Here is a 20,443-nt window from a genome sequence, read left to right on the forward strand (position 1 = left end):
AAATTCCCAGGTAATAATAGGAAACTTTGAACAGAAACGTACAATTCTTGTTAGTCGTGACGCCAAAATTTTATTGAGTTTTAGCCCATATAATCCAGTTTCTGAATCCAGATTATCTGCTTTCAACTGGATTATATGAATCTATAATGCCAGATCATCCAGTTCAAAGCAGATTCAGAAACTGGATTATATGGCAATGTAAATGGGGCCTTACAGAAATGTTGAGTAACACAAGTTCTGTCGGTCTGCTTTGAATAGGGATCGCTCATTTTCACATCAAGCAAAAAGTGGGTGCTAGAAACAATATCATACGAAGGCTGCCTGGCACAACCTGGGGATCACAACCAGACACAGTGAAGACATCTACCCTTGCGCTATGCTACTCTGCTGCTGAGTATGCATGCCCAGTGTGGAACACATCTCACCACACTAAAACAGTAGATGTGGCTCTCAATGAGACATGCCGCATTATCACGGGGTGTCTGCGCCCTACACCACTGGAGAAATTACACTGCTTAGCCAATATTGCACCACCTGGCATCCACCGGGAAGTAGCAGCCAATAGTGAAAGGACCAAGGCAGAGACATCTCCAACTCATCCCCTGTTTGGGTATCAGAGGGCACGTCAACGACTTAAATCAAGAAATAGTTTTCTAAGATCTACAGAGACACTCGCTGGAACACCTCAGCAAGCGAGAGTCCAAAAGTGGCAGGCTCAAACCCAGAACCTTAATAAATGGCTGATCCCAAATGAGAGACTCCCCCCTGGGCATACAGAAAACTGGGCAACTTGGAAGGCGCTGAACAGACTGCGCTCTGGCACCACGAGATGCAGAGCTAACCTCAAGAAATGGGGCTACAAAGTGGAATCCACGACATGCGAGTGCGGAGAGGAGCAAACCACTGACCACCTGCTGCAATGCAACCTGAGCCCTGTCACATGCACAATGGAGGACCTTCTTGCAGCAACACCAGAGGCACTCCAAGTGGCCAGATACTGGTCAGAGGACATTTAATTAACTACCAAACTCGCAAATTTTTGCATTTTTGTCTGTTTGCTTGCTTTGTTCTGTTAGAAATGTAATATAATTGACTGGCTGCCCTGACACGACAAATAAATGTTCACAGGTGTTCCTCACTTATGTAGAACGCTTCAATCTTTAGAGAAGTTAACTATTACAGGATAAGTAATGACAGTGACTTAGATTGTGTGTTAGCTAAGTGGTGGTTGTAACCGTGTGCCTTCTTTCCATTGAAACCTATTGGTTTGGGCCTTTTTCAGTCATCACAAAAAGGAGTGTGTATGCTGTGGTTCGAGAAGCATTTCCTTGGAACAAAGTCCAATTAATAATAATATAATAATAAAACTTTATTTGAACCCCGCTACCATCTCCCCAAGGGACTCAGTGCGGCTTACATGAGGCCAAGCCCACAGCACATCAATAAACAAAGGCGATAACGAATAGTCAATACAAAACAGTTAAAATAAACTCAAAAACAGAAAAATACACAATAAGCAATAAACAATAATATACAGCATTTAAAACTTATGGCCGGGCCAAATGTAATAATTAAAATATAAATGCAGACGACACCAAATTGGGAGGGATAGCCAATACTCCAGAGGACAGGAGCAGGATTCAAAACGATCTTGACAGATTAGAGAGATGGGCCAAAACTAACAAAATGAAGTTCAACGGGGACAAATGCAAGATACTCCACTTAGGCAGAAAAAACGAAATGCAAAGATACAGAATGGGGGACGATGCCTGGCTCGAGAGCAGTACGTGTGAAAATGATCTTGGGGTCCTCGTGGATAACAAGTTAAACATGAGCCAACAATGTGATGTGGTGGCAAAAAAAGCCAATGGGATTTTGGCCTGCATCAATAGGAGCATAGTGTCTAGATCTAGGGAAGTAATGCTCCCCATGCTCTATTCCGCCTTGGTTAGACCACACCTGGAATAGTGTGTCCAATTCTGGGCACCACAGTTGAAGAGAGATATTGACAAGCTGGAATGTGTCCAGAGGAGGGCGACTCAAATGATCAAGGGTCTGGAGAACAAGCCCTATGAGGAGCGGCTTAAGGAGCTGGGCATGTTTAACCTGAAGAAGAGAAGGCTGAGAGGAGATATGGTGAAGGCCATGTATAAATATGTGAGAGGAAGTCACAGGGAGGAGGGAGCAAGCTTGTTTTCTGCTGCCCTGGAGACTAGGACGCGGAACAATGGCTTCAAACTACAAGAAAGGAGATTCCATCTGAACATGAGGAAGAACTTCCTGACTGTGAGAGCTGTTCAGCAGTGGAACTCTCTGCCCCGGAGTGTGATGGAGGCTCCTTCTTTGGAGGTTTTTTAACAGAGGCTGGATGGCCATCTGTCGGGGTGCTTTGAATGCAATATTCCTGCTTCTTGACAGAGGGTTGGACTGGATGGCCCGTGAGGTCTCTTCCAACTCTAGGATTCTATTATTCTGTGTGCCTTCTTTCCATTGAAACCTATTGGTTTGGGCCTTTTTCAGTCATCACAAAAAGGAGTGTGTATGCTGTGGTCCGAGAAGCATTTCCTTGGAACGAAGTCCAGTTAAAGTCAGCGGGACTCCCTTTAGCATGAACATCTCCAGGATTTGTGTATTGGTCTCATTAAGAACCAAGGGCAGGGCAAAGACCAGGCCGCTTTGGAAAACTTCGCTGGAAGAGCAATGATTTGAACTCCTAGTGTTGCAATGAAGGATAATGATTAGTTGTACATGTTCGGAAAAGCGAGAAACGCCGTGTTAACAGTAATGTGCTTCTTGATATTCCTGCTCTCTTGTCATCTTCTCCAAGCTTTGAACTCTGCTTTGTCAGGAGGGAAAGAGTCCTTCTGTTTTCTGGAGTCTCGGTTTGTTTTGTGTTGGCAGAAGGGAGGATCAAACAGGGTTGACTGAAGTGAGTGGAAACACAAAAAAGGAGTAGAGACGCAAAGCCTTAGTCATAACTTTGCAGCCTCAGATAGACCCTTTTCTGCTTTGTGTTGGTCAGTGACCATAATAAGGTTTTGTATTGTATTGTCGAAGGCTTTCATGGCCGGAATCACTGGGTTGTTGTAGGTTTTTTCGGGCTATATCGCCATGTTCTAGAGGTGTTCTCTCCTGACGTTTCGCCTGCATCTATGGCAAGTAACAGAGAGGAAACAATCGGAGACATCTGATCACCTCTCAACAAAAGATTGCCCCAGGCACCAACAAGCCACATCAAACAACTGCCAGGCCATCAAATGCTAATCAAGGTGGTCGGTTGAAACATTCACACTTGCCTCCAATAGACAAGAGTTCTTTGTCCCACCCTGGTCATTCCGCAGATATATAAACCCATTTTCCTAGTTCCAACAGACCTCACTACCTCTGAGGATGCTTGCCATAGATGCAGGCGAACCGTCAGGAGAGAATGCCTCTAGAACATGGCCATATAGTCCGAAAAAACCTACAACAACCCTAAGTTTTGTATTGTATTGTAGTCTCTTTTCTGTAAAGCATCTTCCAGTCTGACCTCTTGAAGCAGCCAGTCAAGATGTTGCGTTTTGATGGATGTTTCGGCAGCATTCGACCTGTTCCCCGTTTAGACTTGAGAGCACCCATTAATTTTGCATGGGCTGCTTGGTGTCGGAAGGAGATAGCTAGCCACCACCCTGTTTCGAGGGCTGATGTAAGAGTGTGCTGCACATGGCCTCACTTCTGCTTTGGGCATTAAGGGCAGAGGCAGTTTCCCTTGTAGAAGGCCTTAGAAGTTGGTATTAGATCAACTCTGCCCACAGGCTTTTGCTAGATGCAAACAGTGTGATTTCTGAAGCTTTTAGCTTGGCCTGAGTATTTTACTATGGACTTCATCAGATGGTTGGTGGGGAAACGGAAAGAAACTTCTTACCCTTTTACCTCCCATTTTTCCCTGTCTTCTGGGATGGCCATCTATCCCACAGCCTTACACTATAATAATAATATAATAAACTTTATTTCTACCCTGCCACCATTTCCCCGATGGGGACTCGGAGCGGCTTACATGGGGCCAAGCCCGGACAACATAATACAGCGATAGAATCAAAACGTATACAACAGACAACAACAACATTATCAAAATGACATTAAAATAAAATAATAATAAGATAAAATAAAATAAAATCAACACAATCACGATAGAGATGACAATGGGCGGGCCACATATTCCGAATTTTAAAAAAAACAACAGACTACAATGAGATAAAATAGGAGCAGGACGTTTAAAAGGAACTCATAAAACACACAGAGTTGTGGGACAGAACATCCTATTTGGAGGGCACGAACTCCATCAGCCAAAAACGTTGAGGGGGTGTAATATATCATGCTACTCGCCAAAGGCACAGTGGAAAAGCCAGGTTTTGAGGTTCTTTTTAAATATTTCCAGTGAAGGGGCTTTCCTAATCTCCCCAGGTAAAGAGTTCCAAATTTGGGGGGCCACAGAAGAGAAGGCTCTCTCCCTTGTGCCCACAAGACGGGCTTGTGAGATTGATAGACCGGATGCAGGGCTTTTTCTATTTCTGCCCCTGCCTTGTGGAATTCCTTGCCGCCCTACATGAGAGCCATGCGTGACTTAGGGCCTTTTACTCTCGCACTTAAGACCTGGCTTTTTACTAGAGCATTCGATCTCTGTTAATTTTTAATTTTTGTATGTATGTATTTTATCTTTTATAATTTAGCTGTAAATCGCCTAGACCATTCTCGGATGGAGGGCGATTAATAAGTTATTAGATGATGATGGTGATGATGATGATGATAGAGGCGAAAGAGGACCTCCCATGGAGCGAGATATGTTCTTCCACTATCTTCCCCTGTCTTTCGCTGTCATGAGTCAATTTACAGTACATGGTTCATACTGAACTACATATTTTCAATTTCTGTATACTGTATATACTCGAATATAAACTGGGTTTTTCAGCCCACAGGCGAGCCTTACTCCTCCATGTTCAGCGCTCCCGCCGCCACTGCCACTTCCACTGAGGCCGCCTCTGGCCTCCATCTTCAGCCTCCAAGAGTGGCATGTGGGGCCAGACTCTCTGTTGGCCCCCAGCTGTGCCCAGGAAGGAAGGAGGTATAGTGAGAAAGGAGGCTGGAGGCAGCTTCACTGAAAGTGGCAGTGGCAGCAGGTGCACTCGCCAGCCACTTAAATCGGCTGGAGGCGGCCTTGCTGAGTGGAACCAGCACAGGCTTCCGCAGGCCTCCGCAACCACGGAAGTCAGGCAAGTCACTGCGAGCAGAGGTCCTTCTCTGCTACATCGGCTAAATACTCTGCTTGCTCCTGTGGAGGCCTGTGCTGGCGTAGCAGAGAGTGGAGAATGCAGCCGACACAGCAGAGAAGGACCGACTCCCGCAACGGCCTGACTTCCAGAGCTGCAGAGGCTTGCGGATGCCTGCGCTGGTTGCAGAGACCTGTGAAACCCTGCGCTTGCTACGGAAGCCTGCACTGACCTCTGCTTGCACCGGCCTGCCTTCCTGACTTCCAGGACCAGGAGGTGCTGTACTTTGTTTTTGCTGAACGAAGACATCAGGGGGTTGGACTAGATAGTCTTTAGAGCTCCCTTCAAATCTATTATTATTATTATTAATTTATTAATATTAATATTAAGACTGGATGGCCATCTGTGTGGGTGCTTTGACTGTGCTTTCTCTGCATGAAGGCAGAATGAAGAGGGTTGGACTAAATAGCCTTTAGAGCTGCCTTCCAACACTATTATTAATATTAAGGCTGGATGGCTAACTGTGATGGTGCTTTGACTGCTTTCCCTGCATGAAGGCAGAATGAAGAGAGTTGGACTATATGGCCTTTAGAGCTCCCTTCCAACTCTATTAATATTAATATTCATGCTGGATGGCAATCTGTGGGGGTACTTTGTGCTTTCCGTGCATGAAGGCAGAACTTCCTGACTGTGAGAGCCGTTCAGCAGTGGAACTCTCTGCCCCGGAGTGTGGTGGAGGCTCCTTCTTTGGAAGCTTTTAAACATAGTCTGGATGGCCATCTGTCAGGGGTGCTTTGAATGCAATATTCCTGCTTCTTGGCAGGGGGTTGGACTGGATGGCCCATGAGGTCTCTTCCAACTCTAGGATTCTATGATTTTAAGATGGAAATTGTTGGATTTCTCCCTCTTATACTGTTTTGTGGAAAGTGTGGGTGTTCTTGTGGACCAACTGCTGATTCTCCTTCTGTTTCCATTAGTGGCTTAAAGACAGTGTGGGTCCCATTGAAATAAGTGTTTACAAAGGGTGCTTTGTGTCTCCCTTTAGCGTAAGGGGCTTGAGAGCAAAGGAACCCATGGAAAGTACACTCTCCAAAAGTGTGTTGGTATCCTCGAAATGGGAGGAAACATTGCATGCCCGTTTGGTGGGAAATAATGGTTGAGCTAGAAGCGGGGGGGGGGGGGGGAGGCGATCCTGTGTGATGGGGGCCACAAATTCTCCCCATGAGATCCCCATGAAATGCCACGTAAAGGAGATGATTCCTCCCACTTTCTTCCCCATATTGGGATTAAGTCCTTGCACCATGGTCCGAGGTGTTTTTGAGGGAGACTACAATTCCTAGGGATTTGCTGTGTTGTTGTTGTTGTGTGCCTTCGGGTCATTTCCAACTTACGGTGCTCCCTTTATAGCAAGCTTTCTTTAGAAAGGCTTTAGAAAGGCCTTCCTCTGTGACTGAGGATGGGATTTGCCCAAGTTCACCCAGTGGCTTTCCATGACGGAACAGGGATTCAAATCCCCGTCTCCAGAATCATAGTCCAATACTCAAACTCCTGTATCATGTGGGTTCTCCTAGCAGAATGGTTCTCAACCTTCCTTATGACGCAACCCCTTAACACAGTTCCTCATATTGTGGTGACCCACAACCATAAAATTATTTCTGTTGCTACTTCATAGCTGTATTTTTGCTACTGTTATGAATCGCAATGTAAATATCTGATATGCAGGATGTATTTTCATTCATTGGACCAAATTTCACACACCCAATACACCCAAATTTGAATACTGGTGGGGTTAGCTGGGGGGGGGGGATTGATTTTGTCATTTGGGAGTTGTAGTTGCTGGGATGTGTAGTTCACCTACAATCAAAGAGCATTCTGAATTCCACCAACGATGGAATTAGGTTGTTTTAGGTTTTTTCGGGCTATATGGCCATGTTCCAGAGACATTATCTCCTGATGTTTTGCCTGCATCTATGCCAAGCATCCTCAGAGGTAGTGAGGTCTGTTGGAACTAGGAAAAAGATTGTATATCTGTGGAATGACCAGGGTGGGACAAAAGACTCTTGTCTGCTGGAGCTAGGTGTGAATGTCTCAGCTGACCACCTTGATTAGCATTTGATGACCTGGCAGTGACTGGGGCAATCTTTTGTTGAGATGTGATTAGATGTCCCAGATTGTTTACTTTCTGTTGCTTTGCTGTTGTAATTTTAGAGTTTTTTAATACTGGTAGCCAGATTTTGTTCATTTTCATAGTTTCCTTTCTGCTGAAATTGTCCACATGCTTGTGGATTTCAATGGATTCTCCGTGTAGTCTGACTTGATGGTTGTTAGAGTGGTCCAGCATTTCTGTGTTCTCAAATAATATGCTATGTCCAGGGATGGAATTGAACCAAACTTGGCACATAGAACTCCCATGACCAACAGAAAATACTGGAAGGGTTTGGTGGGCATTGACCTTGAGTTTTGGAGTTGTAGTACACCTACATACAGAGAGCGCTGTGGACTCTAATGATGATCTGGAGCAAGCTTGGCATGAATACGCAATATGTCCAAATGTGGAGTTTGGGGAAAATAGACCCTGACATTTAGGAGTTGTAGTTGCTGGGATTTACAGTTCACCTACAATCAAAGAGCATTCTGAACCCCACCAATGATAGAATTGGGCCAAACTTCCCACAGAGAACGCCCATGACCAACAGAAAATACTGTGTTTTCTGATGGTCTTTGGCAACCCCTCTAACACCCCCTTGCAACCTCCCCAGGGTCCCGACTCCTAGGTTGAGAAACACTGTCCTGACATTTCCCCCAAACTTCCAAATTGTGGTGAGAGAAAGTGAATCTTCTTCTTTCAAATGTCTGTCTTCCACGCCATTTCCTCAAGTGGCTTCTCAGTTTTCACAAATGTGTCCCATTGCACCACAAGCACAGTCCTCTCCAAAACTTTCCACTGCCCTTGGTGGTTTTGACATCCCCAACGTAGAAAAATGGTGTTGCTTTTCATTTGGGAAATGCGTTGTCTTTGGCAAACTAGCACAAGAGGCATTTGAGGAAGAGGCCTTATTAAATTGGGAAAGGCGTGGTGACTTCTCATGTAATTGAATCCATTTAGTCTCGAAAAGCGAGAGCTGGTGCAGTTGGAGTGCTGACTGGGTCTTTTGTTTGACTCCCGGCTGAGCCAGGGAAACCCACCAAAAACCTCACTCTCTCAGCCTCAAAGGATAGCCGTGAATGGCCAAGAAAACCCTTGGAGAGGTTTTCCACAAGTCAGGCTCAGTTGGAAAGAACATAACAAGGGGTCCGTTTAACTTCCTTCTATCCACTAAAGGAAGTTAAATGCCAAAATACAGAGACGGGGGAGAGAGTTCCTTGTTGCCAATCGTACTATTCTTGTGGTTAAAGTTCATTCTCGGTGTCTATTTGCTGTCCGCTGAGGCTGCCTGCTTTCCTTTGCGTTCCATTTCTGGCACAAGGGAGCTCATATCTCTCCTGGAGGTATTAGAGAAAGAAAAACAGCGCCTCTTGAACAAAGAGCCGCTTGTGACTGGGCTTTTTGAACACCAAAGAACTTGCGCTGGGGCATTTCTCTCACTCACAAAAACAGGTTGGCGTTCAACTTTCTCCAGCTCATGACGGCAGAATGTGGGAGTGTCCCCGGAGCAGACAAAAGAATATCTGCCCATAAAAAGAGTGAGAAATCCCAAACTGGAATCTCCAGGTTATCTAGTCGCGGCTCGTTTCACTTGCATTCCAGCAAAGCCAATGGCGGAGAGCTGTTTTTGAACCCTTGGCAAATATTTGTTCAGTGGATGTGATTTCCTTGTCTCTTGACAGAAATAACTGCCATGGAGAGAGCCCTACAGCAGTCTCCAGATTTCATTCTGCCTTTAGTGTTGTTATTCTGCAATGTAAGATGGTTGGGAAAAGGCAGGGAAGGGAAGCACCTAGTCATTTACTTTGCTGTCAGATGTTCCTTGGCATCTGATGGGAGATATTTCTATAATAGTGCATATCTTCATTAACAAAGTGAAACTTGGCTTTCCAGGGTCATTTCCATTCTCCTTGTCTCTATTTATTTATCGTGTCAGGAGCAGACTGAACAGTTGTGTTGCATTTTTTAACAAACAGACAAAGTTTGCAAGCTTGGTAGTTGATTAAATGTCCTTTGACCAGTGGCTGGCCACTTGGAGTGCCTCTGGTGTTGCTGCAAGAAGGTCCTCCATTGTGCATGTGCAGGGGCGGCTCGTCCATTATGCAAAGTAAGCGGTTGCAGTACACTTTTTTTTGCGGGGTGCAGGGGCGCCTCTGTAAATGCCCCTCGACCACCACTCGAGGAGCGCCCCCTCGGCTCCACCAATGATGGAATTGAACCACCAAATATGGCACACAGAACTCCCACGACGAACAAAAAATATATGTCAATGATTGGTTGGGGGGGGGGGGGGGGGGCCAAAATACTGTTTGCTTACCATTGAAAATTACCTAGGGCCGCCTCTGTGCATGTGGCAGGGCTCAGGTTTATTTATTTATCGTGTCAGGGGCAACATTTCTAACAGAACAAAATAAACAGACAAAACACAAAATTTGCAAGCTTGGTGGTTGATTAAATGTCCTTTGACCAGTATCTAGCCACTTGGAGTGCCTCTGGTGTTGCTGCAAGAAGGTCCTCCATTGTGCATGTGCAGGGGCGGCTCGTCCAAGGTGGGGTGCAACACAGTTGAAATTCACAGATAAAAACATAAAACCATTAAAAACACATTATTGCCCAAGTTTTGTCATCTTCAGGTGTGCTTTCTCCTGCTCGCTTCCATCTTTGCCTGGCCCTCTGGGGCCTCATCTACATATAATCCAGTTTCTGATTCCAGATTATCTGCTTTGAACTGGATTATATGGTTCTACAGCAAACTGGATTATATGGCAGTGTGGATGGAGCCTGGGAGAGGCTACTAGAGGGTCAACAAGCATTTTCGCACTCTTTTGTCATTTCTCTGCCTGGGGTAGCCTGCCTATTTATCTCTCTATATTACTTATTTTGGCGATCTCTAGTAGTCTGAGAATGATGGTCCTCCAAGTGTAGTGTGTTGGCGGTGGGTCCGTAGGTGGCCGTGGAACCGTATTCTTGAGCCACATATTCTTCCACAATGAGGACATCGGTTTCCAGGTGGAAGGCCGTCCCATTCAGGGTTGGCTGGATGCACCTTCCTCTTGGCACGTTTCTCCCTTTCACCCTCCATTTGTGCCTCTTCGAATTCTGCAGCACTGCTGGTCACAGCTGACCTCCAGTTAGAGTGCTCAAGGGCCAGGGCTTCCCAGTTCTTATTGTCTATGCCAAAGTTTTTAAGGTTGGCTTTAAGCCCATCTTTAAATCTCTTTTCCTGTCCACCAATGTTACTTTTTTCGTTCTTGAGTTGGGAGTTGGGAGTATAGTAACTGCTTTGGAAGATGATGATTGGGCTTTCGGACAACATGGCCAGCCCCACGAAGTTGATGGCATAGGAGCATCGCTACAATGCTGGTGCTCTTTGTTTCTTCCAGTCTTGTCTTCCCAAGAAATTTGTAGGATTTTTTGGAGGCCATGTTGATGGAATCATTCCAGGAGTTGAGTGTGATGTCTGTAGACCAAGGGTCCTCAAACTCAGGCCCGAGGGCCAGATACGGCCCTCCAAGGTCATTTACTCAGCCCTCACTGAGGGTCAACCTAACTCTGAAATGACTTGAAAACAAACAACAACAACAACAACAATCCTATCTCATCAGTGAAAAACAGGCCCACACTTCCCATTGAAATACTAATAAATTTATATTTGTTAAAATTGTTCTTCATTTTACTTATTGTATTGTTTTTAAGTGTTTTTGCACTACAAAGATATGTTCAGTGTGCATAGGAATTCATTCATGTTTTGTTTTCAAATTATAATCTAGCCCTCCAACAGTTTGAGGCACGGTGACCTGGCCCTCTCCCTCCATTATTTTTGTTGGCCAGGGAAGGTTTTGTAAGGCAAGTTTGGTCCAGATCTGTTGTTGGCGGGGGGCACGGGGCTCTCTGTAAGTGGGAGCCAAAAGGAAATTACCCACATACCGTCATAAATACAAACATATTGTCACTTTTATTATATACAAACACTCCCTGAGTTGCAAACATCTGACACACAAACGACTCATAGCTAAGAACGGGGCTGAAATAACAGGAAGTGAGACAAATCTCCCCCTCAGAAGGGAAATCCACTACTGGAAGAGCTATTAGCAGGGGAGAAGGGGTCTCCACTGAAGCTTTAACACAAGTTCAATTTTCCAAAATCCAATGATCACAAGGACAGAAAGTGTGCTGAAATCTTCTGAACAGAGTCAAAGATAGTCAAACAAATGTCACAGAGCAGATCATTCTTCCCTATGCTAGCCAAAGCTAAAGAATATATATATTTGGCTGGGGCTACACTTAAAAATGTACCTGTTCTGACTTACATACAAATTCTGCTTAAGAACAAATCATAGAATCAAAGAGTTGGAAGAGACCTCATGGGCCATCCAGTCCAACCCCCTGCCAAGAAGCAGGAATATTGCATTCAAAGCACCCGACAGATGGCCATCCAGCCTCTGTTTAAAAGCTTCCAAAGAAGGAGCCTCCATCACACTCCGGGGCAGAGAGTTCCACTGCTGAACGGCTCTCACAGTCATGAAGTTCTTCCTCATGTTCATATGGAATCTCTTTTCTTGTAGTTTGAAGCCATTGTTCCTTGTCCTAGTCTCCAAGGAAGCAGAGAACAAGCTTGCTCCCTCCTCCCTGCAGAACATCTCTTGTTCATAACTTGGGGACTACCTATATTTATATAGATATAGTAAAGGTGAAGGTTTCTCCTTGACATTAAGTCTAGTTGTGTTGGGACTCTGGCAGGTGATGCTAATCTCAATTTCTAAGCCAAAGAGCCGGTGTTGTCCATAGATACCTTCAAGGTCACGTGGCCAGCATGACTGCATGGAGCACTGTTACCTTCCAGCCAGAGCGGTACCTACTAATCTACTCACATTTGCATGTTTTTGAACTACTAGGTTGGAAGAAGCTGCAACTAACAACGGGAGCTCACCTCTAAAAGTGTTGCATCCCAGTTCAAGAAACAAGACCATAAGATTAAATCCACCACACTGGACTGTAGGAAAAGCAATCCTTGTTTATTGATGAAAAATTGGTTACAAAAGGAAGGTAAATGCAAAGTCAAAAAGCCACAGAAAACACAGCAGTCAGTAGAATCTCTGAACTTGAGCAAAATTTCAAAAGCCACAATACAAGAACCAGGAATCTGTTAGCCTTTTACTAACTATGAACTTGATAACTAGAAGCCTCTGGGATTACCGGCCATGAAACACAGGAATTCTGCCAAGGCACGGCCACAGTCCCAAACGATGCTTGATCTAAAGAGGCACCCGGCAGGAGGCCTCTTAAACCAAAGAAGCTATTCTTTGAAACGCCCCTTGACTTTGAAGCCTGGGCCTGTCTCTCCTGTAAACGATTTGACCTTCGTAGAAACTGGGAAATATTTCTGTCTCTAACTATCTGTTCTCTTCGGTCCTCATTAAAAACCCCAGGTGGAGAGATATCACGGCTAGCTTCCGAAACATTTTCCTCCAGCTGTTGAGTTTCATTTTCATCACCGCTGACCTCAGCATCAACAACAGATTCCACACTGTCAGGGTCAGGGAGAGCTTGCTCAGTTGGAAAAACTATCAGAGAATCCGGTTCACACATCAGGATCAGGCTGAACCCCAACAAAAAGCCCACCCCTGAAGACAGGGAGTGCCCCAAAATTAAAGGCTTTCTGGAACCCAAGGAACTGGGAAATGATGCAGGACTATTATGACTGCATTGAGACAAGTAGCTGCAGTTGCAGCCCAAGTTGTTGTTTCAATGCAATCTTGTATTAGGATCAGGAGAATGATGCATTTGCAAGTCCTCCAAAAGTAGGAGATCAGTGTGCTCCCAACAAGGGAACACATTCAGTTTTGTGCCTTTCAAGTGCAAGCGGTTAAGATGCACCCTCCCCGGCTTGCTTAATATGTTCCCTTTTAGAAACCCGCTGATAATTGCATAGCCGGTTTCCTCTGATGCTAAAAAAGTCCAAGATCCCTGTGGAATTTTCCACTTCTCAATATTTATCTCCAGGGCTGGATTGCACCAGAGAAAGGCAAACATTTGGCCATAATGCTAAGACCTTGGTTAAGAGATAAAGAAACACATGAAAGATTTCTTTCTTTCTCTCTTTCTCGAAGTTTGCAAGTAAACATGTGTCGGGGCTCCAGACACATTCAGAAATGAAGCAGGTTTTTTCAGAACATATATATATATATAGCCTGACTTTAAAAAAACTGTTGTTCTTTAAACAGCAGCTGTATGCAAACATCGTCTCATTGGGGGAAAAGCAGGGGGGAGAATGGAAACATAACCAAATCCAGACATCCAAATTGAGCCACAGGGTTGCTCCTGGAATCATGTACACAAACCATTCAAAAGGCAGCATTGTATACTATTATAAATTCGACTTTTGGGTTTCCGTCATCGGATCCTGGGAGGAAAGACTGCAAGTGAAGAGACCCAGTGAGGAACAAAGGAAAGGGGCTGATGTCAATGACGACCAACATTTTCCCCAAACTTTCAGAAACTTTCATTAAAAGCAGCTAAAAAACAACAGAACGCTTTGAAAAAATGTTAGCAAATGATCTTCCACTCCTAATTTTCTAAACATCTAGCATTTTTCATGCAAGAAGAGCATGGGAGATTCAGAGCAACAGATGTGTGTGTCTGAACATGCTAAATCAGTGTTTCTCAACCTGGGGGTTGTGACCCCTGGGGGGGTCGTTAGGGGGTGTCAGAGGGGTCGCCAAAGACCATTAGAAAACACAGAATTTTTTGTTTGTCATGGGGGTTCTGTGTGGGAAGTTTGACCCAATTTTATCGTTGGTGGGGTTCAGAATGCTTCGGGTGAACTATAAATTCCAGGAACTACAACTCCCAAATGTCAAGTCTCTTTTCCCCAAACGCGAAACATCAGGAGAAAATGCCTCTCGAACATGGCCATATAGCCCGAAAAAACCCACAAGAACCTATTATAAAAAAAAATCTGATTCATACAATGGGTTTTATTAAGTTTTGAAAAAAGGAAGTTAGGCTGCCTCACCCTGTAGAACTCCAATATGCTGATAATAACGTAGTCTGGCGCATTCAGAAGAAGACCTACAAGCCACTCTAAACACCTTTGCAGAAGCTTACCAGAAGCTCGGCCTCTCACTGAACATTAAGAAAATGAAAGTGCTCTTCCAGCAGTCATCAGCCAATCCCTCTGCAATGCCAGAAATACAGCTTAATGGTGTAACATTAGAAAATGTTGATCATTTCAGCTACCTTGGCAACCACCTCTCCACAAATGTCAACATTGACACTGAAATACAACACTATCTGAGCTCTTCAAGTCCAGCATTTTTCTGAATGAAGCAGAGAGTCTTTGAGGATCAGGACATCTGTAGGGAGACCAAGGTGCTATTGTTCTCCCAACCCTGTTATACGCCTGCCGGGTTATAATTTGAAAAAAGCATGAATGAATTCCTATGTGCACTGCACATATCTTATTTGTAGTGCAAAAACACTTTAAAACAATACAATAATTAAAACGAAGAACAATTTCAGCAAATATAAACTTATTGGTATTTTAATGGGAAGTGTGGACTTGCTTTTGGCTGATGAGATAGGATTGTTGTTGTTGTTGTTGTTGTTGTGTGCTTTCAAGTCGTTTCAGACTTAGGTTGATCCTGAGTGAGTGCCGGGTAAATGACCTTGGAGGGCCGTATCTGGCCCCCGGGCCTTAGTTTGCGGACCCCTGCTGTAGATGGTACTCAATGTGCAACTATAATGCTGTGAAAACATAATGAAACATATTGTGGGTTTTCTTAGGAGGGAACCCTTGCTGCCCACATCAATCCTCTTTGGTTTTGTTTGATGGGAAAGGGACAGTTTGACCTGAATCAAGGCAGATGTCTAATCGTTGTCTTGTTTCTCCCCCCCCCCTTTCTTTCTTCTCCCAGAACCATAGAGCAGACCCCGAAGAGCTTTTCACGAAGCTTGAACGCATCGGGAAAGGATCCTTTGGGGAAGTCTTTAAAGGCATTGATAATCGGACGCAGCAAGTGGTGGCCATCAAAATCATAGACCTGGAAGAGGCCGAAGATGAAATTGAAGACATCCAGCAGGAGATCACTGTCCTGAGCCAATGCGACAGCCCATATGTCACAAAATACTACGGCTCCTATTTGAAGGTAACGTATATGGTTGTGTCATGTTTTGCTGAAAACAGTTGGTGGCTTTGAAAGTGTTGTGACTTCAAAAATTTTATGTTTTTTTGAAATAGAGGATAGAATATGATTTGGGCTTGTGGTTTGCATCACATTTTGATGCTTGTGTTTCCAGGACACTGTGAAATACTAAAGATATTCCAACTTTAGCATGCTCCAGTTGTTTAGCCACTGAGCTATTCATTTGCTGTTTTGGTTGACCTTATCGCACTATGTAACACAATTTTTGTTCCTATGTTATAAATACCATTTCCTAATTGGTTCTATCATAAAACATGGGAAAAGTTTGTTCCAGTGTGCCTTCCCAGAATAAGGAACCCTAAGCAACATGTCCCTAATCGCACTTTACTAATGATCTAGGATTGTCTGCTTGCTCCATTTCTCTCCAAATACCCATCCTAGTTATATGTCACCTTGTCATGCCCAGTATTTTAAAATCTTAATTATTACATTTGGCCCTGCCATAGGTTTTTAATGCGTCGTGGTGTTACTGTTATTGTTTATTGCTTTGTTTATGAGTTATTTATTGTCTGTATTGCTGTGTTGTTTTATTGATGTATTTGGGCTCGGCCTCTTGTAAGCCGCACCGAGTCCTCCGGGAGATGGTAGCGGGGTATAAATAAAGGTTTTTATTATTATTATTGTTATTATTATTATTATTATTATTATTATTATTATTAAGTTTACCAAACTCCAAAAACTTTGTTTCTTTGGGAGGGACATCCTGCAGCACATTTTGCTATAGTTTTTCAATGCCGGTCTGAGTCCCTCTATGGAGGTTGAGAAGATCGGGATATAAAAGTTTTAAATAAATAATAAATAATGAAAATCTTATAGAGTCGCAACCAATTCATTCTAGTTTGTGGCAGCCACAAAATCAAAGCTTCTCCAGATAGGATTAATCCCTACAGAAGGGGAGTGCTGGTGCTTTTCAAGTGTAGATAACTGCTATAACTTTTATCGTTTGTCCAATTTATTGATTGAGTTGCAATAATTCCCACTGAAATGGATAAGTTTTGAATGAAGAAAGGAAATCTATTGAACTGTATATTGAACTATAGAGGAAAGTACACAGGAACCTTGTTTCTACCATAAAGATTGGACAACATGGCATTCACTCCAGAGGAGTTGATGGTGTAGGAACATTGCTTCAGTGCTGGTGGTCATTGCTTCTTCGAGCACGCTGAAATTTGTCCGCTTGTCTTCCCAAGAGATTTGCAGGATTTTTCAGAAGATGGAATCGTTTCAGGAGTTGAGTGTGACGTCTGTAGACAGTCCACGTTTTGCAGGCTTGGGAGGACTATCTATCTATCTATCCATATAAATAAATGCTCTGTGCGTAATGAGTACCTTAAAAACAAAAGAACCAATAAACGAAATCACACCAAATTTGGCAACAAAATGTCTCACAACACGAGGAATGACAATCACTCAAAAATTATGATTTTGTCATTTGGGAGTTGTAGTTGCTGGGATTTATAGTTCACTTACAATCAAAGAACATTCTGAATCCTACCAACGATGGAAATGAACCAAACTTGGCACACAGTTCTCCCATGACCAACAGAAAATACTGGAAGGGTTTGGTGGGCAGTGTCCTTTGGTTTTGGAGTTATAGTTCACCTATATCCAGAGATCACTGTGGACTCAAACAATAATGGCTCTGGACCAAACTCTACACGAATACTCAATATGCCCAAATGTGGACACTTGTGGAGTTTGTGGAAAATAGAATCTTAACATTTGGGAGTTGTAGTTGCTGGGATTTATAGTTCACTTACAATCACAGAGCATTCTGAACCCCACAAACGATAGAATTGGGCCAAACCACCCACACAGAATCCCCATGTGGGCCACAGCAATGCATGGCAGGGGGTGGCTAGTAGCTTTATAAACAAGCACCTTGGTATCTCTATGGATGTCCCGATCCTCAAACACTCTCTGCTTCATTTGGGAAAATGCTGCACTTGCAGAGCTCAGGCGATGTTGTATTTCAGTGTCAATGTTGACTTTTGTAGAGAGGTGGCTGCCAAGGTAATGGAAAGGGTCAACATTTTCTAATGTTACACCATCAAGCTGTATTTCTGTATTTCTGGAGAGGGATTGACTGGTGACTGCTGGAAGAGCACTTTGGTTTTCTCAATGTTCAATGAGAGGCCGAGCTTGTCGTATGCTTCTGCAAAAGAGGATGTGGTATAGCACCTCTAAGGCCCACAAGCTCCCCTTTTCTTCCTTCCACTTTAGAATGAGTCCTGATCAATGCATGCAAACCATGGCTTATTTTGCTCAGTAGAAGAAACAAGGCTCCTTTGCAAACCATGGTTTGACATTGGCTCATTTCCACTAATTGTCACTCAGTTTAAACACAGATTAGAGTGATGTTATGAGCCACAGTTTATCACAAGCAAGAAGCCAAAGCTTCCGGACTTCTGCAAAAGAGAGAGTGCAAGAGTTTCTTAATTTGGCTCATTTTCGCAAACGCCGCTGTTCCGGGTTCAGCCCAGACCCAACCCACAAGCGCTTCCTTGTACTTGCTGTCAAGAAAAGATATAGGGATGTTTATGCCCTGTAAGGACTTGCCCTTCGGAGCTTTCTGCTGTTGTTATTGCTCTTGTTTTCGTGTCAATTTGCCGAAATGTTTCTATCCTAACTTCCTGGCACAAAGACAACAAACAAGGCAGCTAGATCAGGTTTTTCTTTTAAAAAACAGCATTGAAATGAGACCGTACATGACAGGTAGCAAGAAGGAATGCGGCTTATTGAGACAGCAAGTGCAGAGTCATGTTCAACAGGAAGGAGTCATGCGTGATGAAGAAGAAGGCCGGGCTTTTGCCACTTCGGAAGAAGTCAGAAATGAAGAACAAAATGTCCCTTTTCTCCCTCCATTTAAATTGAGGTGGCAGCAGCAAAGAGAGCTTGAAACAGTCAGGAATGGACTTTGTTGTGCCTGGATTATAAGATCAGGTCTGAGCGCATTGGTGGATTTGGGAGTTCTTTTTTTAAGTACATAAACCTGAATGCTGTCTGCAGCCGACTGGAGAGTAGGAGCATGTTGGCATATACCATATGTAAAATGTGGCTTTTGCCATTCATTTGTCAGTTGGGTTGAAGCGATTTCCAAGCTGAAATGTTGAAAATATATAGTATAGCTAAAGTACTGTATATACTTGAGTATAAGCCTAGTTTTTCAGCCACTCAGGGAGCATACAACTCCTCTGTTGCGCCAGCTACACTGGCTGCCAATTTGCTACCGGGCACAATTCAAAGTGCTGGCTTTAGCCTTTAAAGCCCTAAACGGTTCTGGCCCGACCTATCTGTCTGAACGCATCTCCTCCTACGAACCAGTTAGGACGTTAAGATCGTCTGGAGAGGCCCTGCTCTCGGTCCCGCTGGCTTCACAAGCACGCCTGGCGGGGACGAGAGACAGAGCCTTCTCAGTAGTGGCCCCCCGGCTGTGGAACGCCCTTCCTACAGACATTAGATCGGCCCCCTCCTTATTGGCATTCAGGAAGAGAGTGAAGACCTGGCTCTTCGAACAGGCTTTCAACTAAGCAGTGCAATTGATTGATTACTGGAATATGGATTAATGGACAACGAGATTGGATGCTGATTCTATTGATGAGACGTGATGGATTGTTGTTTTGCTGTATTGTTGTTCTGATGTTAATTAATTGATATTACTGTTTTAAATGATTAATGATTTTGTACTGTGTTGTTGATACTGGTTGTTAACCGCTCTGAGTCGCCTGATGGCTGAGAAGAGCGGTATACAAGTGAAATAAATAAATAAATAAATAAATACTTCTTGGTGGATGTCAGGTGGTGCAATACCGGCTAAACAGTGTAATTTCTCCAGTGGTATAGGGCACGGACACCCCATTATAATACGACATGTCTCATTAAGAGCCACATCCACTGTTTTAGCATAGTGAGATGTGTTCCACACTGGGCATGCATACTCAGCAGCAGAGTAGCAGAGTAGCATAGCGCAAGGGCAGATGTCTTCATTGTGTCTGGTTGTGATCCCCAGGTTGTGCCAGTAAGCTTTCGTATGATATTGTTTCTAGCACCCACTTTTTGCTTGATGTTGAGGCAGTGCTTCTTGTAGGTCAGAGCACGGTCCAGAGTGACTCCCAGATATTGAGGTGTGCTGCAGTGCTCCAGTGGGATTCCTTCCCAGTTAATCCTCAGAGCTCGGGATGGTTGTCTGTTCTTAAGGTGAAAAGCACATGTCTTTGTTTTAGATGGATTAGGGATCAGCTGGTTTTCCCTGTAATAAGCAGTAGAGCTTCGGAGAGCTTCTGTTCAACCATCTCAAAGCTCCCTGCTTGAGCGGTGATGGCACGATCATCAGCATAGATGAAACTCTCTGTCCCTTCTGGCAGCGGCTGGTCATGTGTGTAGATGTTGAACATGGTTGGAGCAAGCACGCTCCCCTGAGGCAGGGCGTTCTTCTGTTCCCACCATCTGCTTCTCTGGCCCTGGAACTCAACAGAAAAGCTCCTGCTTTGTAGCAGGTTTCCTATGAGGCGGGTGAGATGTTAGAATTCTATAATACTATTATATGATCTGTTCTTGTTGTTTTTGTTGTTGTATAATAGTAGTAGTATGGGGATTCAAGCCATTTTAAGACCCTTTCAGGACCTCTGGCTCTTCCCAAATTATATGCTCTCAGTCTAAAGAAGTGCTTTTCTTCCATGTGCAGGCTAAATCTGTGTTTTGTGTAAAGTTTCCAACAGCTACTCTTTTGAGCAGTTTTTTGGGAAGGACACAGTGTCTACTTTCTTCTGCTGTGTAGACTTTTCCGAATCACGCTGCCACCACCCAAAAGGTATCTGTTTGCCCAGAAAGGAATGCTTTTTCAAAGT

At 44.1% G+C, this 20,443-nt stretch overlaps 1 protein-coding gene across 1 annotated transcript in view; it reads left to right on the top strand.

Annotated features, from left to right (window-relative positions):
- STK26 (serine/threonine kinase 26) overlaps nt 1–20,443 on the top strand; it is a 59,651-nt gene that overhangs the window by 12,369 nt on the left and 26,839 nt on the right. The window contains exon 3 of the mRNA XM_060756068.2: nt 15,309–15,539. Within this exon, the coding sequence (XP_060612051.2) occupies nt 15,309–15,539 (231 nt within the window). The remainder of the gene's footprint in view (nt 1–15,308; nt 15,540–20,443) is intronic.

The sequence above is a fragment of the Anolis sagrei genome, chromosome 10, assembly GCF_037176765.1.
Source record: "Anolis sagrei isolate rAnoSag1 chromosome 10, rAnoSag1.mat, whole genome shotgun sequence".
Classification (NCBI taxonomy): domain Eukaryota; kingdom Metazoa; phylum Chordata; class Lepidosauria; order Squamata; family Dactyloidae; genus Anolis; species Anolis sagrei.